Source organism: Rutilus rutilus (assembly GCF_951802725.1).
Source record: "Rutilus rutilus genome assembly, chromosome: 1".
Taxonomy (NCBI): Eukaryota; Metazoa; Chordata; class Actinopteri; order Cypriniformes; family Leuciscidae; genus Rutilus; species Rutilus rutilus.
Window position 1 is genome coordinate 43,624,992 of NC_140209.1, and position 26,988 is coordinate 43,651,979.

The 26,988-nt window shown below is 38.0% G+C and overlaps 1 protein-coding gene across 3 annotated transcripts in view; it reads left to right on the plus strand.

Moving 5' to 3' along the window:
- Positions 1-24,663, plus strand: part of syt3 (synaptotagmin III) — a 39,338-nt gene extending 14,675 nt beyond the window's left edge. For 2 of the 3 annotated variants that reach the window (XM_084392126.1, XM_084392127.1), the window contains 10 exons: positions 2,979-3,383; positions 3,530-3,638; positions 4,744-4,926; positions 8,325-8,451; positions 8,768-8,986; positions 12,364-12,484; positions 13,375-13,546; positions 18,973-19,102; positions 20,388-20,478; positions 23,370-24,617. In XM_084392126.1, coding sequence (XP_084248252.1) covers positions 2,979-3,383; positions 3,530-3,638; positions 4,744-4,926; positions 8,325-8,451; positions 8,768-8,986; positions 12,364-12,484; positions 13,375-13,546; positions 18,973-19,102; positions 20,388-20,474 — 1,553 coding nt within the window. In that variant the 3' untranslated portion in view covers positions 20,475-20,478; positions 23,370-24,617. Of the gene's footprint in view, positions 1-2,978; positions 3,384-3,529; positions 3,639-4,743; positions 4,927-8,324; positions 8,452-8,767; positions 8,987-12,363; positions 12,485-13,374; positions 13,547-18,972; positions 19,103-20,387; positions 20,479-23,369 lie in introns of all 3 variants that reach the window. The other variant, XM_084392128.1, reaches the window with a different exon arrangement.
- The last annotated feature ends 2,325 nt before the right edge of the window (positions 24,664-26,988 follow it).

A 26,988-nucleotide genomic window follows, 5' to 3' on the forward strand; every position in this document is an offset into this window, starting at 1 on the left:
AGCTGATAATTCAGATCTGGATTTGTGTCTTTATACAGAGACATTTTACCACAGTAATAATATTTATTAACATGATGAAACCCAAAGGTGAATTTAAGGAGGTAAAATTATATATAACTAAATCAATATATATAGATAATTGTATATATTACTATATAATTGTATATTATATATGTGTGTGTGTGTGTGTGTGTGTGTGTGTGAAAATATAACATGTAGAGAGAGAGAGAATAATTCATTATATTAAAATTTTGTTTTACTGAATTAATATAATATAATTTATTAAAACAATAACTTTTATGTATTACTAAATTAATATATATACTGCTCTCATTTTATGAACCATGGACGAAGAAATCTCAAAATATTCCAAATTGGCCAGAGGCTTTCAAAAAAGAGCGAAACAACATGATCCAGACCTGCCTGTTTTGTAATGTTGGATTTCTGTTACGACTGTTTGCATTCCAATGAATTCCTCTTCCTTTCATCCCAGTTTAAACTTCATTCCAACATCCTGTGAGACGTGACCAATTCAATTAAAATTCCAAATTCTAAATTGAAACGGAGCCGATTCAGAATTTTGCCCAACCCAGGCTCTTTCTTTGGAGATCTGCGATCATGGAGGAAAAAGATTGTGGTTGGGAGAAGAAACAAAGATGGAACAAAAACTGAGAAAGATGGCATGACGGAACGGAAAATGAAGGGAGAGCGGATAGTCATACGATATAGCCTCCTTGCATAATAGAAATTACAGAGTAGCTCAAGGTAGAACCACCCTTGAGGGTTTTAGAGCTGGTGGGTGTCGTGTCTGAGGAAGTGATGTGCGAGCAGGGTAAACTGAGGAACACTGTGGGTGTGAGATCTGAATAGAGCTCTCGAGAGTCAGACTGACAGACAGGCCCTTTGTTTTTCTTGATTGGCAGGCACTTGTTTGTCCCTGCTTGTTGGAGAGGAGCTGTTCTCTTCACTCTGTTGCTGAAACCGAGTTGCCAAAGTCAATGTTTTTTAAGTGACTCACTCATGCACACTCATAGAAATTGTTATTAAAGGCTGCGTGATTGAAAGCTCACACTTGGTGAGAGACAGAGTCATAAGGCTTAATCACAGTTTAGAGGACATCTTTGTGGAAATTGTCATTGGCATTGACACTTTTTCTGCTTGGAAATAAATCCATCGTTTTCTTGGCTTTGTATTCAGATAAGGGCTTGAGAATGTTAGGAGAGCCGGTGGTAATTTACAGGCACAATGCGCCATCTCCTTTTCTTTTTCTCCTTCTGATCCTCTCTCTCTCTCTCTCTCTCTGCACTTCCCTCGGTTTCTCCCAGTCATTCCCCAAGCGCAGCATCTGTCTGCCAACGCTACCTCATTTGCACATTTTTCTTTTCAAATATCTCTGTGTTCATCATCCTAGGTTATGCAATCAAGTTTGTTACCTAGGGTTGGGAACTGAGAACTGAGTTTCACTTGAAAAAATACTGTAACCAAATGAATTCCATGATTTCCATTAACAGCACTTCTGCATTCATCTAAAACATTTAAATATTTCAGTGATGCTTTGGTTGAACAATATATAAAAGCGCCAATATATAACAGCTTTTGACAGCGCCTCACATCACGAGCTCAGCATCTTATGTTCGTCTGCTCACCGGAACACGCACAGCAGCGGAGAGGCGCGTTCACAATAGCAGCCTGTGATTTGGTCCGTGGAAGAGGTGCTTTTCTATGGCGAGCAACTTCTATGTTGGGCTTGTTCCAACGATGACAAGTCAACGGTCTGAAGAAGAACGATTCAGTGTAATTTCCGTTCGATGCCGCTTTATAAAGACAGATCGCTAACCGTTATTCACGCACTTGAACGCCGTTGCAATGGCTGTTTTTTCTTCTTCTTTTCCTGCTGATCACAACCCCCCAGGAAATCGAGGACATCGTAGCATTGCATTCCAACCGAATCACAGAAGATATATGTAATTCTTTTAATATTTAGACCACTACTATTATTGATTGCTGTCAGGATATGAAGAGAGTTTCCACCAGTAAAAGTCTGTTTAAAAAAAAAAAGAAAAAGAAAAGGCTACCCTACCTTTAAGACAAAATATATGGACTAATATTGCAGGTTTTCTAATCTGGCACTCAATACCTAAAAGAAGTTCTGTCATTGTTTTGGGTTCCCAGTAAGGTAGGGTTTTGACAGCAGGAGCTGGGTAGAATTAACTCACAAAACCTGTTGTTTGTAATGAACTGGTAAAAAGAGTTTGAATCAGTCTAATGACTCACTCACTCACTGAATCTATCATTGAACCACATCTCGAAATGAACCAAAAATGCCGACTATGCTGTGTGTAGCCTACTTAAGGCTTGTGATACTTAGATCAGTGTATGGCTGTTTTTTTTAAATGACAATATTACATTTTGAAATGGTATATTAATATTAATTAAATATAGTATACATATTTTAATTTGACAAACTTCTCTAAAGGAAATGTTTCTTTTTTTTCTGATTTAAATAGTTTTGTGTTGTTATTATGCATTTATACATGTTTAAATTGTTGTTGTTGTTTTTATGTTAAACATGTTTTATGTTTATGTTTGTGCTGCCATCTGGACCAGGACTTTCTTAATTAAAACAAATTAAAATGTTACCAAATATGTTTTAGTTAGGTTATCAGGGTTGTTGTTGTTGTTGTTTTTTGTTGTTTTTTTGTAGATGAATTTTGGTTGAATAACAGTGTTTTTATTTTTATTATTATTATTATTATTCGTATTATTATTTAGTATATGTATTTAGTATCTAGGTAAGACCAATTATTCTAGGTCTAAAATAACCATTAGTGGATTTGTTAAGGAACCGGAAGCGTTCAGTGGAATTGAACCAGAATCATTACATTTCTTATAATATTTGTTACCTCTCAAGGTTGTAATAAATCATACTCACTCTCTCTCTCTCTCTCTCTCTCTCTCTCTCTCTCTCTCTGTTTCAGAGATCTCTGTGAGTCTGCTCTCCGTCATTGTAACGTTCTGTGGCATTGTGCTGCTCTCTGTCTCTCTCTTCGTCTCCTGGAAGCTTTGCTGGTTGCCGTGGAGAGATAAGGAAGGCGGGGGTCTGAGCTTAACATCGGGGCTCCTGCCCGGCGGTGCCAGTTTGGGCGGGGTCGGAGGTGGAGGGGGCTCCTCGCTCCTTCCTCCCCTGTTGCAGAGGAAGGATACTCACTCCTCTTCCTCGCTGTATCCCTCACTCTCCCAGCATGGTCAGCATCACCCCCATTTCTCCGACCCGATGGGGGTGGAGGGCGGAGGGGGGCTGGTAGTGGGGGGTGTGGTTGGGGGTCCGCAGGAGATGCAGGAGCATTCCTACCTAGATATGGACTCTTATCCCAACAATGCTGGTGAGCAGAACTCTGCATTGTATCAAACTCAGAAGCACTACTTTACTCTTTGTGAGACCAAAGAGACAATGATCATTGTTAATTATCCTCCATTCTCTTAACTACACTCCTTTAATCTTTTCTCTGGCTTATGGTTTCTCTTCCAGCAACCCTTAAGTTGAGCCAGACATCTCCCGAGTTGCCCCCAGCAACAGAAGGAGGCTCAGCTGCGAAAGACCTGCCCAATGCCCACTACCAGCAGCAGGTCACCACCAGGTCAGTGACCTTCTCTTGTTGTTCCTGTCTCTCTCTCTGTGTGTGTTGCAGGATGATGGAATGGGTGTGTAGTTTGTGTCTTGCAGAATGTGTGTGTTTGCTTACTGAAAAATCTTACACACGCTACTGTTGAGATTTATAAAAAAATATATATATATATTGTGTAATATCATGAAATATAATTACCAAAATAACTGTTTTCTTTATATTGTCTTATACATTTTAAAGTGTAATTTATTCCTGTGATGCAAAGCTGAATTTTCAGCATCATTACTCCAGTCTTCAGTCACTTCTAATATGATGATTTGGTGCTCAGGAAACATTTCTGATTCATTTTAAATGATGGTTGTGCTGCTTTTTTCAGGATTCTTTGGTGAATAGAAAGTTTGAAAGAACATCATTTATTTCAAATAGAAATCTTTACTGTACTATACTGGGCACTTTTGTTCAATTTAATGCGTCCTTGCAGAATAAAGTATTGATTTAAAAAAGAAAAGTGCCCCAAGCATTTGAACAGAATGTTTATTACTTTTTGAAAACAGTATATCTGCACACGTCATTACTTCAAGGACATCCTGGGGTCAAATGTCTTTAAATACCTCACTGAATCACATGAAAACATGACCACACATAAAGAAAGAAAGAAATTAATTATATTATTGCATATATTATATACTGCGTAAGAAAATAAAGCCTGTATTTAAAAACTTTTTTCATGACATTTTGACATATTTTCTTTCATTATATTCTCATTATATCAATACAATATTTTTTGTAGTGCATAATCATGTAAACAGTGTGTTAATTTAAAATGAATCATAAAATCATGTAAAACAACAAATACCGTGATAAATAAATACTTTACCTTTAAAGTGCATTCACTTTTTTCTCTACTTTCCCCCCCGCATTTGCATTAGTAGAATTTAAAAAAAGAAAAGAAGGCCAAGTGCAGAAAGCCAAATTGTTCAAATAGGCTTCCTTTTTTCAGGAATATATAATTTCCTCTTTTTATTTTTTATTTTGGGGTGAAATATCCAGTGTGGTGGGATTTTGTCTATACGTGTGCATGTGTGAGTGTGTTGTTCACCCTCTGGTCTCTCTCTAGGCCTAAGCCCATGACTCACCAGCTCTCCAGCCCTGATTTCCATGGTGAGGAGAAGAGTGAGCAGCTGACCAGCATTGGGCAGATCAAACCAGAACTGTACCGGCTGCGCCAGGGAGACCAGGGCGATGGCAAACAAGGCGACAACTGCGGCAAAATCAGCTTCCTTCTGCGCTACGCCTTCAAGTGAGTCTGCTCGGATCCATCCCACCATTACCTCCTCTCCCCACGGCCAAGTGTCTCGTATGGAACTGTCACACAATGTGGATCCATGCTTCTAAATACATCAGTGGTTTATAAATAGATCTCATCGGCAGGGCTTACAATTGAAAAGGCGAGCTGGAGAAAGAAGCAGGGGAGTTGCAGTCAGCACAATGAGTTATAGTCAGGCCCGCTGTGGGCAGCCCGTGCACGTCAGACAGGGTCCTTTATTTTGCCGTCATGCAGAGGGACATTAGAATGGTGGAAAGTGCTGATGTTTGAGAAATGAAGGAATGAGAGGCTGTTTCACTCATGAATTATATATGACCAGCCACTTTAAACAGCACAGCCTGTCAACACATAATAACACAGCACTGTGTTTCGGCCAGAATTACAGAGGAGGCTGAGGGAGAGAGAGAGAGAGAGATGAAGATGGGTGAGTGGAGATTGATATCTCGTTCCTTGAATCCTTGCACATAGGGAGTAGTTCAAATAAATGATTTGACACTTCTGTTCCTGTTCATCACATTATCGGTCTATTATATTCTTCTGTGAGAGTTCTAAGGCGAGTATGTCACTATTGTGTGTGCGTAGGAGATGGAAAGCTTTTAAATGAAAGGGATAGTTCACCTTCAAATGAAAATTCTATCATCATTTCCTGATATAATTCCAAACCTTAAATTACTTGCTTTCTTTTGTGGAACAAATAAGCTGTTCTTTTCCATAAAGTGAACAGCCATGGCCACCCTTCACATTCATTGGATGGAAAAGACAGATATTCTGCCTAACCTCTTTTGTGTTCCACAGAAGAAAGAGTTCGGCTAATATTATTTTTTGCTGTGGTATCGAAATTGGTTTTGAGAATTGTAATATTTCAATTGAATCAAAAATGTTGGTATTGTAATAATATAATTGTAACAAAAATAACTATCATTATTGTGAAATAAAATGACTTATATTTTGATATAACATTGTGGTCAATTTGCCCACCCATATTGTGAGTAAATGAACAGAATTTCTATTCCTTTTAAAGCAAATGCAACCGGACATATTACTAAGCATTTTCGTGAGAGCTAGTGGCCAAGATTGTTTCTCATCTCCGTGTGTTTAATTGACATCGTCACACCTCCTGCTATGCTGTTGCGTTTGCAATACATCAATGCGAATATGTCACAGCTACAAGCATTTTGGGAATAGCGGGCAGGTTGACACTGTCAGTCAGAGTCGCATCCGGTGGGACGCAGCTTTCTATCAGCACAGCAGCAGGCCGATAACACATGCGGCGCAGAGAGAATAGCAGCTATTTCCAACCCATTGTCTACGAAGGTTTGAGCTGGATGTTGGTTTATTATTATTTTAATTTATCCATCTATTTGTCAGATTCCAGCTGAGTGCTGATCATTGTGTTTTCCACACAAGCGCTTTCAGGTGCATGTGTAAATGCATGACTTTTGTTTGAGTTCTTGTTTTGGTTCGCAGTGATTTTGTAAAGGGAGGGAGGGGGTGGTTGAATGAGCCTGTCACTGAATAATGTAAAGCCATTGTGCAATGCAACACACAACTGGTGGTGGTGGTGGGGGTGGGGGGTGGGGGGGTCTTTAAATGCTCGCTCTAATGTGGGCAAGACAGAGCCTGTCATTTTCAATTATAGCCCTGAGTGCTAATAGCACTGTACATGTCTAAAGACCAGTCTGATTTAAAGTGTGCTGTTGTGCTGCATGCCACTTTCTGTGAGATTCATTTCTAATTCCGTCAAACTGATATAATGTGTATTAGACTGGACAGCTCAAAATGCATCTGGGAATGTTTTTTCTAACTTGAAATGTCAACAAATATCTTATTTTGCAATCTGATGTGATTTTACTATTAGCAAGAACATCTTAAGGGCTGACAGCAATTAATCAGAGGAAATTTCAGAGTTTTTGTGCCATTGGTTGCTAGTAGGTGGTCCTACTCAACCTCTAGCCAATTCATTCAGGGGATGAAGCACTGTTTGCACTTCCATTGGTGGTTGTGCTGCTCATGGCATCTGAATCATGGTTAAAATACTGCAAGTACGTTAATCTACACAACGTATATTGTCATTTTAACACTCCTGTCCATCATTTGATTTTTACTTGATGAATTTTGTTTGCCACCTCCATTCAGTGGGTATTAATAGCATGATGTTGATTATGCTAACCAAGGCTGCATTTAATAGATCAAATATACAGTATAAACAGTAATATTATTACAATTTAAAAATATTTTAATATATTTTAAAATGTATTTTAGCAAAGCTGAATTTTCAGCATCATTACTCCAGTCATCAGTGTCACGTGATCCGGCAGAAACCATTCTAATATGCTGATTTATTGCTCAAGAAATGTTTCTTATCACAGTTGAAAACAATATTTTTGCGGAAACCTTTGCATTTATTTAAAGTCGAAATATCATTGCTCACATTGTCATCTGTCTTTGAAAATGAATGACTCTTCAAATCGCTGTCAGTGTAAACAGCACTTTAATCCTTGTCTTGATACGTTTCTACAATAAAAGATGATTAAATTTGTCACTTACAAATTGGATGATAATATTGCATGAATAATGTATTTATTTTCATCCTGATTTGTTGAGATTTGTACCATGTCATGTCATTCTTTGTGAGCAACATGTCAGTCAGTCTAAGGCCGTATTGGATTTCCGCTGGTGTTCTTCCTCCCCCAGTGTTGCTGATTTGTTTAAGTGTCTTAATGAAAGGGTGACGCATTTGTTAACGCTGAGAGACACATTCTAACAAGGCCTGATTAGCAACCATAGAAGTTCCCCTGCCTCTCTTATTTACATTTGCGCAAACACTGGGTGAGCCTCTTGCTTAAGAAGTTCATGGTCGTACTGTGCTTGGCACCAGACCGCTGCAGTCTAGCCTTGAAATGACCTATGATTTGCTTCGTAATAAGCTCTGGATTATTAATAAAGTCCGGTGTTGGAGGCCACAGTCATTGCATTACACATTAAATATTCATGTCTTTATATTCACATTAGGGATGTATTATCTCATACATTCACGTTCATACAAGATCCTTTTTGCTTGCACAGCACAAGTACGGCTCCATCCATCTGTCAATTATTTCCAAGTTGTTGAGCTGAGTTGTACCATTGGCACCTCCTCTTTTTTCCCTGTTTTCCTGAACCTTGGTGACAGCCATTGAGCTTTAGTGAACTCAGTGCAGCAATGCTCTCCTGATACTGGCCTTGATGTCAGCTTATTTCAGCATAAACCAACTCTCTTGTCTTTGCCGGTTAGATGACGCTGAAATGAACTTACGCCCAGGCTAGCGAGCGCAGACAGTTCCAGATAGTTCAAAGTGAATTATGGTGACGCTGACATGTCTTTCTTACAGCACGGAGCAGCTGGTGGTTAAGATACTGAAAGCCCTGGACCTCCCGGCGAAGGATGCCAATGGTTTCTCCGATCCTTATGTCAAGATCTACTTACTGCCTGATAGGAAGAAGAAATTTCAGACCAAGGTATCTTTTATATCCTAGCAAGGCAGCAGTCAGCTCGCTGCTTTTACAATAATCCACTGCTCAGATGGCAGACCCTCTTAGGACTCATTAAGATCTGCGTTTCTCAGCCTGCCTGTGGATTTTTTTTCCCAATGCCCTAGTTCATCTAAAAATACATCTATATCAGCCGTTGCATTTTGAATTAACTTTATGCATTTGCAGTTTTGATCTCCTGTTCTCTCCTTTCACTCACTTTTCCCTCTCAGCTCCTCCGCTTATCTAATTTCCTTCACTTTCTCTCATTTCTGCTCGGTCTCTCCGTGGCTTTGGTTCGCAGGTGCACAGAAAAACTCTCAACCCGATCTTTAATGAGACGTTCCAGTTCGGCGTGCCCCTGGCTGAGCTGCACTCGCGCAAGCTCCACTTCTCCGTCTACGACTTCGACCGTTTCTCCAGACATGACCTCATAGGTCAAGTGGTGGTGGATAACCTGCTGGACTTCAGCGAGGGAACCGGGGAAAAGCCTATTTGGAGAGACATCGTGGAAGGAACCGCGGTGAGATAGTGACACAGACACACATTAAAGGTTCATTAGACCTTAAACACAAAGGAATTCAGTGAGAAGGAGTGGTTGATAGCATTGAGTACAGTATTTGCACATGATGTCTGTGTTGTTTTAGCACTCGATTTGCTGAAAGGTTTATGCAAATTAGGTAACGCCACAAACACACCAAAAAAAGAACGGTTCTGAGTGCAAGGTTGTGAAGGATGCAACAGACTACAACTACCAGATTTTTTAATATCATGATCTGGCGTACTACAGCAAGGCTATTCAACTTCGCTCCTGGAGAGCCGCTGTCCTCTTATGAAACCCATGATAAATCCTTTATCCAAAAATTCACTCTAAACCTGTATGATTTGCTTTCTTCTGCGGAAGGAAAACTGAGGGAAAAAAAGATGATGTGACCATTGACTTCCATTGTATGGATAAAAATCTTTTATGTTCCATAGAAGAAAGAAAGTCATACAGGTTTGGGTTTTGATTATTGTTGGAGCTAAACCCTGCAGGAAATTGGACATCCAGGACCTGAGCTGAATAGCCATGATGGATAGCATTTTAAATTTTTTTTTGGCATATTAGTTGCCATACACAGTAGCAGGGAGACAGGAAGTCAAACAGGATGACCTGGGCCAGACTCGAATTCGGGTCTCCTATGAGCTCCACAGCTCAGTATGTAAAAGCACTCGCACTGAACACATTAGCCCCACACCAACACCTGAATTGGAAATGTTGGAAGTGCACTTGACTACACCAAACTTCTGGATATGTGGCAAGATATAACACTCTTCTCTTTCACTTGATCATCATTTTACTGCTGTCATCAATAAAAAGACCCACAAATGTCTCTTTTGCGCAAAATCTACCTTCCCTGCGTGGTACATGAGCAATGTTAATTATGTCAATAGTATTATTTAATATAGCTGAATCAAAGTAAATGCATTAATTTATACCAACAAACCTAATTTTTAAGGAACGATTCAGGTAGAAATAACTATAAAAGGTAACAATTACAGGTTACCCACATTTTACACTAGAAGTGAGGCGTGTTTTTCCTGGGAATAAAATTAAATATAGCACTATATTTATGCCTTTAGTGTCTATTAAACTGTACTGCCAGTGGTATTTTGTTTAGAGGCAAGATTTTGCACCTAAACACTCTTTAGCAAATTTCACCCAATAAATTATGCTTGGTTTCATTTTGAGGAACCTTAGCCAAGTCAGATTTTATGATAATTATGGTATCTTTCATGGTATTTGCGTATCTCTCTTAAGCAGAGTTAAAAAGCTCATTTTATATTCATGAGACGTTTTTCACAATTGAAAATCATGCATGATTACATGCTAAGTCGATGATGATGTGTCCTTGGGGATGTTGGTAGGAGAGGTGTGAGGAGATCTAGTGATGCATGTGCTCGCCCTTCCTGGGAAAATTGCATGAAATTAGTGAAGGTCAACTCTGCAAAGGAGTTTTTGTCAAGAGCACTTCTGAAATTGCCACAGCATCTTAATGGAGCGGTTTTTAGAAACATTTTTATCATGATCCTAGAATATTGTTATTTTAAAAGTTATTTGTACCTTTGGAGAACAGAGGGAATAAATCAAAACGAACACAAGCTGTAGTGTGTTTAAATAAGGAAGATGAAATTTTCCACAGCATGACTAGGTCAAATGAAGGAAAGAAGATAAATTTGGCACCATCTACTTTGTCTGACAAGACAAATTTAAAAATGGTTCAGTGATTCATGCTGGATTTGAGTGTCTTCCTGACATTTGTGTGTCTGACATGTGAATGGATGTCAATGAAATGTTCAGCCGCTCGGCCACTCAGGTGGCATTAACCGATTTACCTAATCATCTGGTAAAAAAAATTGACTTGAGGTATAATTTATTTTTCGAGGTGCTGGTGTATAGCAGAAAAATCTCACATCACGCACAGTAGCATTCACATCACGTGTACAGACTCAGACCCGAAGCTGGGAGCTTCTATAGGTCTTGGAGAGATGTACCTCAGATGCTTGACGTTTTTGATGGAATATTGCGGCTCTTTTTGTGTACCTCTGCTGCCCTTGTTCCTTTTTCATCATAGCTGATGATTAATTCTGTCTGGCAGAACAAGAACTTGAGAGAAAGATGCGTATAAGGGGGAAAACAAACCTAGCATCCAACACATGCTTTAGCTAGGAGAATCTGTCGGACATTCTTTAAACACATGCAAGTGATGACGTGATAAATCTAAATAGATTTTCAATCTGAATTAAACAGTGTGCTTTGTAAAATCAAGGAACAGCATAATGCTTTTTTGCAGTGTGGTAAAGTTGTAAAATTCAGACAATCGTTTTGCAAAAACTGTGTGTACAGTAATGCACTTGCACTACAATTCTAAGGTTTGGGGTCAGTAAGTTAAGTTTACTTTGCAAAGATACATTAAGTTGAGGAATAGAAAGTACAAAACAACTGTTTTGTAACATTATAAATGTCTTAACTGTCACCTTTGCTAAAATAATCCAGAGAAATACTGTTTTCTACATTAATAATATTAATAATAAACATCCCTTGAGCAGCAAATCATCAAATTAGAATGATTTCTGAATGATCATGTGACACTGAAGACTGGAGTAATGATGCTGAAAATTCAGTTTTGCCAACACAGGAATACATTACATTTTAAAATATATTAAAATATTTTTACTTTTTAAATCTTAATAATATCTTACAATATCACTGTTTTTTACTGTGTTTTTGATCAAGTAAATGCAGCCTTGGTGAGCGTAAGAGACTTCTTTCAAAATTTTTAAAAATCTTACCAATCCCAAACTTTTGAACTTGTTTGTACACAGTTTCTCTGCTGTAAGTATTGCTTTCTAAAAGTTACAGGGTTTAATGGATTTGCATAGCATAACAGGAGTTGAGCAGCAAGTTTGCATTAAAATCGATGAACGTGTGATCAGGTCATAAGCCTCATGGCTGTACTCCTAAAAGAGTGTGTTTTTCATGTTTTTCATGGTGCATTTCCATGGACTTCCATTGTAAGTGCATTGCTGTAAACAAATTTTCATCTTATTTGTGCAAATTCAAGGACGAGTTATCTGTGGTAATCAAAGCAGGCCACAGATGCCATCTATAGAGCTTCATTTCAATTGAACCTGAAGTTTGATTTAGTATTAAAAGCCACAGACATTCCTTCAGTTTATCCTTTCGGTTAAAGGGACAAATTAATTATTGAAACATTTCAAGGATTTAAAGTTTAATCATTAAAAGGTTTCCATGAATTTCATTATGATTATTTTTTTGCATTACTTTCAGCATTTGCATTACTCTCAGTAACTTCAAATTGAACATTGGACCTTTCCATATGTTTGTTGTGTCTGCAGGAGAAAGCTGACTTGGGCGAGCTGAACTTCTCACTGTGTTACCTGCCAACAGCTGGCCGACTGACCGTCACCATCATTAAGGCCACCAATCTGAAAGCTATGGACCTCACTGGCTTCTCAGGTGCCTGGGCCACTCGTTGTCCCCAGCCATTCCTCTAATTCCCTCATAATTAACAGCGATACCTCATTAGTGCCTCAGACATTGCTAACATTGAGACGTGATGAAACCGCTGCTCATTAATAACCTTGATGTAAGGCGTTCAGCATGTGAATAATGAAATAACATTAAAGGTCATAAAAGCATCAGTTCTGAAGTTGTGAATATCAAATAGCACCTCTAAAAAGTTGAATGTCAAAAGAACGCCTCATAAAGGCATCAACATTGCAGTCGTAAGGACAAGAGACATCTGTAATTAGTGTTGGCTAATTTAATTATCACAGCAAGGCTTAAAGTAATGTAATAAAGATTTCTCTCATAGGACGTGACGGTGAATTATAAAAAAGTAACATTCGGTACAGGCATCATTACGTTTCGTTATTGCTATGAGTCCACTTGTGTAAATACTTCAATTTCTCTAGTGTAATAGATACTAACGTTCCTAAGATTTTTTATAAAAGAAATTAATACAATGATGCATTAAACTGATCCAAAGTGAGAGTAAAGCCATTTATAATTTTAATTATATTTGAAATTAATGCTGTTTTTTGTACTTTCTATTAATCAAGGAATCCAGATTTTTTATTTTTTTTTCACAGCAAGGCTTAACGTAATGTAATAAAGATTTCTCTCATAGGACATGACGGTGAATTATAAAAAAGTAACATTCGGTACAGCCAATGCTAATGTTTCGTTATTGCTAGCACAATAATTGATCGATGATAAAAAAAAAAAAAACTTTGTTATATCGTTATTAGCATTCATTTTAATGTTGTCGAAACATTATGTGCTGCTGTTGCTATTTCTTTGACAAATTGTCTCTCTCCTTTACGCTTGTGTTCTTGCTCTCTCAGATCCATACGTAAAGGCATCTCTGGTTTGTGAAGGTCGAAGGCTGAAAAAAAGGAAGACGTCCATAAAGAAGAATACTCTCAATCCTACATATAATGAGGCTCTGGTCTTTGATATCCCCAACGAGAACATCGAGAATGTGTCGCTCATCATTGCTGTCATGGACTATGACTGGTAAGATCATGACTGCCTTTTTCATGCTGTGATGCGATCTGAGACTCATGCTGCAACATGTCAAGCTCCGTGCTGTGATATGAGGCTTGACAGGAAGTGGCCACTTGTAACTTTAGGCATGCTTACAGGCTGTGTCTCACAGAATTCATTGAATGGATGAAGCCTTTATAAGAGGTCAGAGGGAGAACTTTAAATTAGATCTCCACTTGAGTAAATACTTTAATTTCTCCAGTGTAATAGATACTAATGTTCCTAAGATTTTTTTTTATAAAAGAAATTAATACAATGATGCATTAAATTGATCCAAAGTGAGAGTAAAGCCATTTCTAATTTTAATTCTATTTGAAATGAATGCTGTTTTCTGTACTTTCCATTAATCAAGGAATCATGAAAAAAATGCATCATGGTTTCTACAGAAAATATTAAGCAGCACAACTGTTTTCAACATTTGATAATAGTAAGAAATGTGTCATCATAATTCAGCATATTAGAATGATTTCTAAATGATCATGTGACACTGAAGGCTGGAGTAATGATGCTGAAAATCCATCAAAGGAATAAATTAGATTTTAAAACATACTGAAATAGAACATGGTTATTTTAAACTGTGATAATATTTGACAATATTATTGTTTTTACTATATTTTTGATCAAAGGAATGCAGCCTTGGTGAGCACAAAAGACTTCTTTAAAAAAAATGTTTTAATCATACTGACTTCAACGTTTTGGAATAGTAGTGTGTGTGTGTGTGTGTATATATATATATATATATATATATATATATATATGGGTCATTGACGAATAAGGTTTTTAAAAGTGTAAAAAAATAGAATGGAGATATAACTATATTTGAAACCATTTTTTAGTTTACCTAGGTGTTATTTTTTGTGGTTTTGTGGTTTGTACAATCAATTAACACAGTTTTTTTGTCATTTTTTACAAGATGGAAAAAATTTGTCACCAAAAAAGTCATTCGGTTTAACCACTGATTTGAAAGTTAAAAACTGATTTGACATTGATGTTGAGATAGTATATAGTGTGTACCACAGAAAACATATTAAATAAAATTATCACTGATCTCATAAATGTAATCATTTATTGGACTGCTCTAAACACTCCAACATATTCAAGTAAACCATTGCACAGGGAAAGGAGAAAAGGGGAAATGTAAAAAAAAAGAGCCTTATCTGCTTTATATTTGTATTATTGTAGTTCCTTTAGTTATTAAAAACAATATTATTCCATTTAAATATTTACTATATCGGTTTTACCGAATGACCTTTTGACACTTCAAAATCTTTAAAATACCTTTATATGTAGTAAAATATAATTAAAACCTTTTGGATTCAGTAAAAGAGATCAAGTTGTGCTACCTTACACACTTTGGATGTTATATATTTGTTTTTTTATTATTATTAAGGCCTTTGGACAAAAAAATGACCCGTCACGTCATTGACCCATATAGTGATATAATGTACATTTGAGTGAACATGCAGCACTCTAACTCAAGTACTTGAAGTAATTGAACTCCACAAGTATGATTTGAGATGATCCTAAAAGTATTTTGAGCTTCAACAAAAGCAATAACATCTGACCAGTCACATGATCAATGTCACAAAGTGTACTTATTTGTTTAATGACCTAGAAACAGAATCTTAAAAATGTCTTATAATGTATTATTATTACATTGAATTATGTGTAATCTATTACAGCATATTAAATGTTTATATTATATATTTAAAAATCCTTATTAAATATGTAACATTTTAATGTTTACAGATTTGATTAATTGCTTTTATAGTTTCATTTATTAAAGGTTCACTATGTAACTTTTGGCCCTCTAGAGATTAAAAATCAAACCTGTAAGCATTTTGCGGAAGAACATTGTTTTGGTTGTGCTTTTGTTCTGCGTGACTCTGTGGATGAATATGGCTATCCTACTGCTCATAGGCTTAAGAGATATAACCAGTTTAGATGGAAAGGATCTCAAGCTTGACTAGCTGAAGACGTTACTGTAGCTATAAACATTAATAGACATGGTACTTCCTTGAAAATAAATTCAAGCACAGCTACAACAACCATGATTAAATGACCTTTCACAACAGATAATGCTTTACAATGCACTCTGTTAGAGAGCTACTTTAGGCAATTATCTGATCAATAAAATACCTTACTCACCTGTTGAGTAATAAACACGCCATCACCGCGTCACCTTTACAACATTTCAAATCCCTCAGTCCTCGCCATCTCCAAAAAGCCAAGCCAATGTTGGTTCCCCAGAGGTTCCTCGCTCATTGTGACAACTAACCTCTGCCACTCCCACACCATACTGCACATAAAGTAGCCGGAGCAACTTTTCACGAAGCACGCATTGGGCGAGTGACTTTTGTACACAATTTCCCACGAAAATCATTCTGCCCAGTCTGAAATATAAACACTTATAATAGGCTTACCATAGCAAATCAGGGTAAGACAAAAACACGTTTTGGAACAAGGATTGATGATGTATCGACTCGTTTGTTAATTTTGAAAAAAAAAAAAAAAGTTACATAGTGTACCTTTAATTAAACTATTATTAATGAGATGAATTAAGTAACTTAATTAAAATGTTCAGTCTAGACCTGCACTGTGCATTTTACTACAGTACCGCTGTTTGAGAAATTAGCAATGAAAACTGAATAAATTATCTTTTCAGGCATTTGGCTAATACTGATATGATAGTTTGTTGTTTAATCGGTGAATTAGAATTCCTGTTGCACAAATTTGTATGTGTCTGCGCTCCACTGAACATAGGGCCTTATGCCCCTGTGTGTCAGACTGTTCCTGGTGGACGTCTGCACTGTTTTGCATAAAGACAGACATCTCATGAATATACATGACGGCCTAATACTAATGACAGTAATATCTGGTGGTGAGACATTCTGTAACACAGCCATTGTTTCTTGTCTGGTGGGCACCACGTGTGTGTGTGTGTGTGTGTGTGTGTGTGTGTGTGTGTGTGTGTGTGTGTGTGTGTGTGTGTGTGTTTGTGTGTTTGTGTGTGTGTGTGCACGTGCGTGCGCGTGTGTGTGTCTGTGTGTTTGGCTCGGCTCTTCATGCAGCACTTCACGATGATAGACCTTCAGAGTGTCATTTATGTCCAGCTTTTATATTATTCAGTTATTATGTTTTTCACTTTTCTAAAAGAACGTATACCTACTGCTAGGTGTGTATCATCTAATCCCACTTTTATGCCCATATTTTGTATGCTTTTGTGGAACAAAATATGCCTCGTGAAAATCAGGTGCATACAAATCGTGCGTCAGGTTCTATTTTAAGAATCTCTTTCAGTGCTAAGGAAATCCACATCTGAGTTCCCCAAATGTGTTTGTCGATGCTCTCCGTGATTCCATCTCTCCCCAATGGCACGCGGCACACCACCAGCCCCTCCTAATGAAGCCGCTCATCTGTGAGCCACAGATAACGCCTGATGAATTGCTCTTAGCATTGCTGCATGCCATCTGTGCCAAATGCTCCATTCAGAAGCGTTATCTGTTGGATAATAGTCATTTCTTACATAGCCTATATGTGATATGCTGAACATTCAATGCAGAAATCTTTTGCAATGTTTCTGTATTTAAATGAATGTTGTTCTTGGCGTGCAGACGCTTCATAAAACGTTATTCATGATGTTATTCATTTGATTTCAGGATTTTTGCAACACTTTGACTTTGTTTTAAGTCTTCACAACTTGATTTAATGGCAGTAACTACTACTAATTTTAAGTAGTGGCTTTTAGAAAGTAGTTATCTACTCTACAAGCTACATTGAAGCTATTTAAGGGGTTGAATCGAAGTCAGTTGTTTAACTATCAGAGCTGTGTTTATCTGTCACAAAATGAAGATCTGAATTAGGGTGACTGCATTAAATTAGACCAATACATTTATACAAAAAAACTAAATGATTCATATAACTAACATGTATGAACATGGTGCACAGCAGCATTTAACTCAATATTTTAGAAAATAGATTCAGGAGCTCAAGTGAATTGTTTAAACCTGTTTATTAAAACCTATTTGTTTGAACCATCTGAACAAAGCATTTTACTTAAGAAATTAATACTTTTGTTCAGCGAAAAGTGACAGTGAAGACATTTATAAGGTTACGAACATTTATTTTAACATTTTATTTTTATTTCAGATAAATGCTGTTCTTATGAACTTTCTATTCATCAAAAAATCCTTAAAAATAATGTTTCACCGTTTGGACAAACAATATTAAGTAGTACAGCAACACTTACAATAATATGAAATGCTGATTAAGCACCAAATCAGCATATTAGAATGATTTCTGAATGATTCTGAAGACTCTGGAGTAATGATGCTGAAAATTCAGCTTTGACATCAGAGAATTATTTTTATTTTTATTTATTTTTTACAATATTACAGCATATATTGCAGCCTAGGTGAAAAACATTGAAACAATTTTTTTAGTAAATGAGTAAATTTAAAAATAAAAACAGTTGCAGGGACTCTTGTGAAATGATTAGGTATATATCATCACTACTGCAATAGGTTAGTTGTTGTTTGATGTTCATCAAAGTAGGTCTTCATAAAGTTATATCATATTGTCTCTATACAAATCCAGCCCTATCACGACAGATTTTTTTTTTTTCTTGAATGTATATTTAACAATAGCTTTAAAGTAAACATTATGTCTCTGATGTCTCATTTGTCTCTGATCAATTGTAAATGCAAGAGGAAAGATTTATTTAAGTTCCACTTATTAAATCCATTTGTTATTCCACCTTCACTCAAGAAGCTTTTCATACTCACTTTTCGAGTAATTAAGTGATTATGACAGCTCTCTCTCTTCTCATCTTCTCTCTCTCGTTTTCTTTATCTTTGGCAATCAGTAGACCTATCATAAACGAATACCCATCTGTCCTCTGTGACAAATTTTCACTCGACTCATTCATTCAGTTCCCCGTGCTCCCGCCTCATTTTGTTTATCTCTGTAATTCAGTAATTGGAATGTACCTCTGTCTCTCTCCCCTTCTGTTCTCTGTTTATCTGTGTAATTATGTGATCTCTCTGACTGTGTCTTCGTAATTAAAGGACTGCATGTGGAAACTCTCTCAGTGTGTGTGTGTGTGTGTGTGTGTGTGTGTGTGTCTTAATGTGCAGGTTGCTATATGACACGAAGGTCCTGTCTGTATCTTTCTAATTATATGATGTCGATTAGGACTGATTTTATATCTTGTTACTTTGTGCTTTCTCGCTCCTTATGTTCTCCTGTGTCTCTTTTCCATCTTTCTTTCTCTCTCTCTCTCTCGTCCATTTGTTGTAATGGATGCACTGTGCTGTGGTTCTCCTTCATTTCTTAGCCTAACTGCATTAATTCAATCCCTCCCTCCCACTCTCTCTCTCTCTCTCTTCGTCTCTCAGTATCGGTCATAATGAGGTAATTGGGATGTGCCGTGTGGGCAGTGATGCTGAGGGGCCGGGAAGGGAGCACTGGACAGCCATGCTGGCGAATCCCCGCAAGCCTATTGAACACTGGCACCAGCTGGTGGAGGTAGACAGCGTGACCGCATGAAGAGTGTGTGTGTGTGTGTTGTGAGCATGGGAAAATAGGCAGTGCCCTCTATGCACGTCCTTCATTTTTGCACCTGATACCCATTTGTCCTTATGAGTGAACACCATTCGAGCAGGTTCACGTCTTAAAAGTAGCAGTACTTAGGTTTTATTTGCATGCATGTAAATAGTGCTTGCACTTTGCGGTCAAATGCACCTTTTGGTTAAAATGCCCATTTGACTGAGATGTTAATGTAAACACAACCAGTTATGTTTTTAGTGAATGTAAACAGATGGAACAAAAGAAATTGATGTGTGCATTAGACCTTGCAGTGTAAATACAGTCTAATAGAGCTGCTGCTGCCTATTATGTTGACAGTATTAATCAGAAAACACTGGCATGAAAAAAGAGCAGACTACTCACTCACTGACTGTATATGTAAATAATGACTTAAAGTAATGCTTATTTCATTGAAAAGTGCATAAATTCTACATTCCTTTGTTTATTATTTAATTAGTTAATGTAGTACTTCTATGTCTTGAAGTTTGAATACTGTTGTGATATTGAAATTGTGCTGTCAAATTTTCACTGGTATTTGTATAAACTACTAAAATTTTGCTTTCACTAGATAAGACTAAAAGAAAATCTAGAAAGAAAGAAGTCAAATAAATAAATAACCTTTCCGGGAACCCTTTCCTTGAAGCCTGTATATATTATGCATTATAATAATGGTATTCATAATACATGTTAATGCATTCCTAATGCCCTATAATAGACCTTATAATCTTAATCAGTGTAATACTTATCTTTCTCCTGGTTATATAAAAAAAGATTTATTTGTAAGTGCTAATGTATTGCATATTAAGCCCCAACAGCAGGAGCAGGACCCCTGAAGCGGTTTATTTTGCGACTGATTGCACATAATTTTTCCCGTTGCATGGAGACTTGCCCAATAAATAAATAAATGGACATGAAATACTGATTTGAGTTTAAATACAATTTTGTTTGTGAGAAGGAAACAGAAAGATGTAAAAATGTAATGGTCAATCATACGGTTCAGTGGTGTTAAATGCATTAATACCTTTATTAATACCATTTGTTATGTTTGATATTCATTATAATCTTAAGTTGAATTGGTCAGTATAGAATTTATGATGTATTATAACTGTGGTTACAACTCCTAATGAAAAGAGACAGTGAATTGTGAATTACATTTGTAATGCATTATATGTACCAAATCACCTTCTGAATAATCATGTATGTTCATTGATTTTTACCCTTCCAGGAGAAATCCATAAACGCATATGTGTCAAAGAGTGCCACAGCCTCCCCTAAGCCACACATAGTGGTGGACAGCCCTCACTCTGAGTAGAGATGTGAGTATACACACATCAACATAAACACACACACACACACACACACACCGTAAATAGAATGGTACTTGCTCACATATGGGATCTGTGTGGGTGAATGCATCATAGGGTTGCACTAGAGTACTTCAGATTTTAGTCGTGAACTAATAACACAGACTGAAAACATCAATGGCTAAGTTCACACAGCAACAGGATACGTTTTAGAGCGCCAAATATGGTTATGTTCACACAGTTTTCTCATTCACAACTGCATTCTATAACATCACATAAATTGGCTGCTTGAAGTTTCAGGAATCAAATCTGAATTTTGAGATCGAGTGTGGTTAGTATGCGCAATGTAAATGGAACCGCACTGAACAACTAGTTATGCAAGGTTCTGGTAACAAAGATATGAGCTTCACATGAGCTTGATTTGTTATAGTCTCAGCCTCAGATTTAAAGCCTATGGACAGGTGGCTGAACGTCTGATGCATATGGCACACAACATGGGAAACACTTCAGGAGTTTGGAAGTCGTCATTTGATTGGTTGAAGTCTACAGGATTTCCGGAAGACGTGCATGTAAACTGTGGTGATGCCAAACCCCCTCATGGAAGAAGAAAGCCATTGTGTTTACAACTGTGAATATAAGCGCTTATCAGGATAAACTAAACGCTGGTTTGGCAATAGTATGTGAAGTTCATGGTATAGAGTCTTTCAAATACGTCCAAGTGTTTTACACTCTGGTCTGTTATTGTAGGGAAATCAAATTTACATTCCCACTCCCCTAAATATGACGCGAAACGGAACGAACTGTGATTGGTTGCTTTACATGTCAGTCAGACGTCCCCTTGTGCCAATGAAAGCTGCCATGCAGTCCAGGACTTCTGCTGTCAGTGTGAAGGTAGTGAAAAGACTAGTTTTGTGACCCAAATTCTGCTGTCTAAAAATAAATAAATTAAAACAGCTTTTGAAGCCATTATTGGTTAATTAAGATTTGACACATTAACTTGCTCCTCAATTAGATTATTTTATTATTTTTTACTCATGTCAATTGTGACAAGACTTTCTGGTATTTAAGAAGGCAATATCTTTGCCGCACAAGCCCTGAAAAGAGAAGCCAAAACGTCTCGATCGCCCCCCGGTGACTGGTCCTAGTATAGGTCATAAGCCCCGCCTCCCCGTGTTATTCAACGGGACGTGAGACTAACTAAACCAGAGTTTCTCAAACTCGGTCCTGGAGGGCCACTGTCCTGCACAGTTTAGCTCCAACCCTGATCAAACACACCTAGCTGTGAATTTCTAGTGATCCTGAAGACATTGATTAGCTTGCGCAGGTGTGTTTGATCAGGGTTGGAGCTAAACTGTGCAGGACAGTGGCCCTCCAGGACCGAGTTTGAGAAACCCTGAACTAAACAATTAAATTACACTTCAAATATCTTTTTTCCAAAGGTGGTTTCTTTCATTTGCTGTCGTTTTTATCACGCTGATGTAAGTTCAAGTGTCTGTTTCAAAAATAAGTTGGTTTTTAGTTAGTTACGTGATGCTATAAAAACGGTGGTGTAACGTCATGATTGACAGCTGTGATTGATAGGTTCTCTGAGCGAAGTAGTCACTGAAGCACCAACGGACATTTTTTTCGGGATCTTCGGAGGACTGAGGAGATTGTATTTACTTTATTTTAACAAGCCTCTTGTCGTACTGCAATACATTTTTTTTAAAGTGCACTCAGGGAGAGTGCATTCTGCGAGAGTGAGGGCTTTACTTCCTGCTGCACTTCCTGCAGACCTGCGCAGGTCTGGTCCCGAGATCACTACTGCGTAGACTCAAGTTCCAATATGTCAGCGCCATATCGGGACACTGGCGGCTTCAGTTCTCACCAATGGAAGAGAGCGAAGGGGCGTCGTCCATCTTTTTTTACAGTCTATGGTCAGAGAATGTCTAATAGGAAGAGAATTGGCACTCTCTGGTTACTTCCGGTTTCTGGACTGGCTGCAGTAACACGTCTCTGTCCATGCGGGGGCGCTCGCAGGCGAGTGCAGAATGAATGGGAGTCTATGGGGTTTCACCCCCAGAATCCACTTTTCTCAGGATGTAATTTTTTGTCAAGTAATTTGAATGTTAGATTTTTTAGAGTCACTTATTTGCACTTAAAAGTCTTTTAAAGTGTCAATGACGTCATACACATCGTACGACCAGAGATACTGCTTTACGGCAATCCTTCAGTCACTTTGGTGCTTTCACGCTCTGCACTTTCTTTTCTCTCGAGGCATCGACAACACAGCTGACACAGGTAAATACACGTGCTAGACGAGTTTTTGTTTTGTTTGTTTCTGGTCCCACTTCGGATGCCACGATGCCATCAAGCGGTATCTCTGGTCGTAATCGGTCCTTCACTGACCAATCAGCGTTCATTAGCAGAATGCTAGCGTGTTATGGGCAACAACAACTCAACCTGTAAGAAATCGAAAGGACATAAGTACTCGTTCATTCAACTTTCGACCTATAACCCATGTTGAACTTGCAAAACCTACAATCAAATCTGAGATTTCTCAACGGCAATCGGGTGAAAGAGACAAATTTAGCCGTTTAGCCCCATAGACTCCCATTCATTCTGCGCTCGCCCGCGATCACCTCCAGTGGAATTCTAATGGAACTGCAACCAAGATCGATACAATGGGGCTAATCGGAAGTGCCAAGGCTCTCCGTAGACGGGCTCTGCTATGGTTCATACTGACAGAATGCACTTCTAAGCTATTTAACAGTCACACCTGGTAGTAAATGCAGTTGTCAATCCAAAACACTGTGTGAATGCAGCCATCTGTTCACTGGAGTAGTTTGTGTTTATGTAACTTGCTGTTTGTGTTTCTATGGTTAACAGTGTTTTTTCTCTTTGTTTCTTTTTCTCATCCTCAGGTCAGCATTATCTTTTTAGCAACAGAAATACATTCTTTCTTTTCACCTGTGAATAATTTTTCATCAAGAAAGAACCAGAGAAGAGAGACTGTGCTTGCATTAGTGCTGTTCCTCTAAATCAACCCTGCAGACCCAACACAATTTATAGAAAAACACCTAGACTAGATCGGACTCACACACACAGGTACATCCACATCCACAACAACACAAACAGACATACACATGGAATCATAACAAATTAAATATACTTTATATACTTTATTGTCCCTGATAGGGACATTTGTAATGGCCAGCATTTCGCCAAAACCTGATAGCCTACATTAAAAAATGACACAAAATATACGCATCATACACATAAAAATAAATAAACTTCACTAATTCATGTTCAGCAGTCTAATTGATACCGGTACAAACGAGTTTTTGAACCTGTTCTGTTTATAACGGAGAGTTCTGTACCTTCTTCCAGATGGTAAGAGTTCATGAGAGCGGTAGAGTACATGAGATGGGTCGCTTAAAATCCTTTTTGCCTCATTTACTGTGCATCGTTCATACAGAGTCTGAAGATAGTCTTTCAGTCCAATCATTTTCAATGAAGTTCGAACAATATATAATATCTTTGATTTTGATTTTACAGAAAGATCACCGTACCAAGTGGACAGACCATATCTAATCACACTTTCTAGAACAGACTGATAAAAAAGGTTCTAGAACAAACTCCATAAAACCACAATCTTCGTAAAAAGTACAATCTCTGGTGATGTCTTTCACACACCCAATTAACATGCTTGTCCCACGTAAGAGATTTGTCTATATGTACTCCTAAGTACTTGTATGATTGCACCTGTGTGATTTCTTGATTATGAACGACTATGGGCATATGATCTCCAATGCCCTTGGGATCAAAAAGGATTTTCTTAGTATTCACTATTAGAAAATTTGCATCACACCAGTCTACAAATGAATTAATCTCAGAATAAAAAATAGAAGAGGAGTCTTGTTTTTTCAGCAGACTTAAAATTACTGTATCATCTGAGTACTTCAGAATGTAGTTCTGTGAGTGCTAACGCAGTTCTGAGGAACGCCAGTGCTACAGTGTTTTACTTGAGATAAACTATTTACTTAGACTCTCTGAGTTCTATTTGTTAAAAAGGAGTGATACTACTGTATAATTGGATGATTTACATTTAACTGCTTTAATTTTTTAATTAAGACATGTGGTTGAACAGTATTAAAAGCTGAACTAAAATCAATAAAAAGCACTCGTGCATTAGCATCGGAATCCTCAAGGTGGTTTAAAACCAAAACAACTGGCATGGATGGTTTTGCTTCAGGAATGATGTTAAAGTCAAAATAATCATGATTTATTCAGGGGAAATATGACAAACATTCCCACTTTAAATAGATAATCTTTATTTAGTTATTTAAAAAAAAGTGAGCCTACAAAAAAAAGAGATTTTAATTACTTAAAAAAATGATAATCAGGAGAGAGACCTGATCGATTATGGACCACGAATGTTTCTGTGTATGTGTGAGCGCATGTGCGTATGTGAGTTTGTACGGGTGTCTGTGTGTAGCTTTAGAAAATCTCTAGAAAGTGCTTTCAGTCGGACAAGTAGCTGCAAGTTCTCGGAGTGGTCTTCTCTGCCAATGCAGAATCCTTGCAACTGTTTCCTGTTTCTCTGGAGAGGAGGACTACTTTATGACCGTTCCTATTTGGAGATGGAGAAATAAGGACGTATACGTTGGCCAAATCATGTCGTGCAGTATTGAAATATGTCCCTCTGCCTTTTACATTTTTATCACCACCTGCTTGGAGCTCATTGAGATAAGCAGTGTTTCCTTATTCCTTTGTTTAGAGTCCAGCCATTCTTCTTGTTCTACCAGATACGGAAGGAAATGGTTTGAGAATATGTTTCCCTGACCTGGACACACTGGCAGACTGAATCCCCTTGAGAACTTTTACAAAGGGAGCTATCATTGATTTCAACTATTGCCAGAGGACCCTAACTGAAACGGACCTTGGATTTGTGTGCACTTCCTGGAAACATATCCTAGGGGGAAAAGATCTGGCCATAGTATTTTATTTTTGTACCATGCCAGGATATTTTTTGGGGGATCTCTTAGACATTTTTCATTTCAAAAGAGGAAGTGTGTGCTCTCCATCATCCTTCTGCCAAGAGGACCGCTTCGGAAAGACGCACGCATTGATCCTCTTTTTCCTCCCATGTATGCTATGTGTTTGTGGGAGTGCGTTTTTTGTGTCGTTATGCGTTGGCTTGTCGGTTTGTGTGTGTGCGCGTGTATGCCCGTGTGTCGGTATATGTCACCGTAACCCTGTGTACGTCTCCAATTCCCTCAACCCGTCCTTTGTCCTGCACAGAGAAAATCTCGTTTTGAACAATCAAGTGTCTCCTGTCCTGTGTCTTAGAGGAGCTGTTTCTTGTGTAGGACCTGTTGCACTTGGTAGGGACAGGGTCTGTTTCTCAGACGCGCGTTTCGGTCGTTCTCAGTAGAATGTGGTAGTGACCTGTCTCCGTTGTGTTCCTAACCAGCTCGTCACTGAAACGTGTCCCTAGCCTGATCTGTGTTCTCGTGTTGGATGTGCTTTTCTTTTTTTGTAATGTGCTCTGTGTGTACGAGGGGACAAATCTGGTGGCCACAGCTGTCGAGGAATAAAATGTTGGAAGTTTTTCATTGTCTTTAAAAGAAAAAGGGAAAAAAACAAACTGGTTCTCTTCATATCTTTTGGCTAATGTGACTATCTTTTCTGTCTGAGCATTCCTTGCAAACAGAGACAAAGAGGGGGACATGTCTTTTATCGTTTTAGTGCCACGAGATAATTTCACATTATGGACTGACTTCAGATGCAATGTTTTTTTTCTTTTCTTGTATTTCTTTCTTTTTTGTATCAGGTCACTGCTTCTCTGGTCAGAAACATAGTGACCAAGACGCTCAATTCACACACCCTTGATATCCAGGGTCACTGCCGCTATTAAAAGGATAATTCACCCAAGAATGAAAATCCTGTCGTTGTTTACTCGCCCTCATGTCATTCCAAACCTGCATGACTTTCTTCTGTGGAACAAAAAAAGAAGAAAAATTTAGTTTTTGGACCCTATTGGCTGTCTTCAAAATATCTTTTTGCAGATGAAAGAAAGTCACGCAGACATGACAGTGAATAACTGCTAACAGAATTTAAAATTTTAGGTGTACTATCCCTTTAATATCACAGTACAACCACTGCCAATGCTACCGCACACATCCCTCAGTTGAGGAATACTGCATTACCAATCACTAATATTCATGTTATTGAAATGTACATCCGTATAATTAATTATTTCCCATCGAAACCTCCTGAGCTCATATTTTCTCTGTTTCTATTATTAATCACATGCCAGGCCTCAGGACGCACACACACGCTCTCGCCGGTGTGCACTCAGTCCTCAGTCCGTTATCGTATATCAGCTCTTGTTGTTTTCTAAGAGGCCATTGATTCCGTCATACACGTGGATGTGGTATCGACCCGCAGTCTTCAGCCCTATCCAGCTCCTGTCTCCGGGCCCATCTCTTCTGCTGCCTTAGATCTTACACTGTGGAGGCACAACCCCTGTGGAGTGAC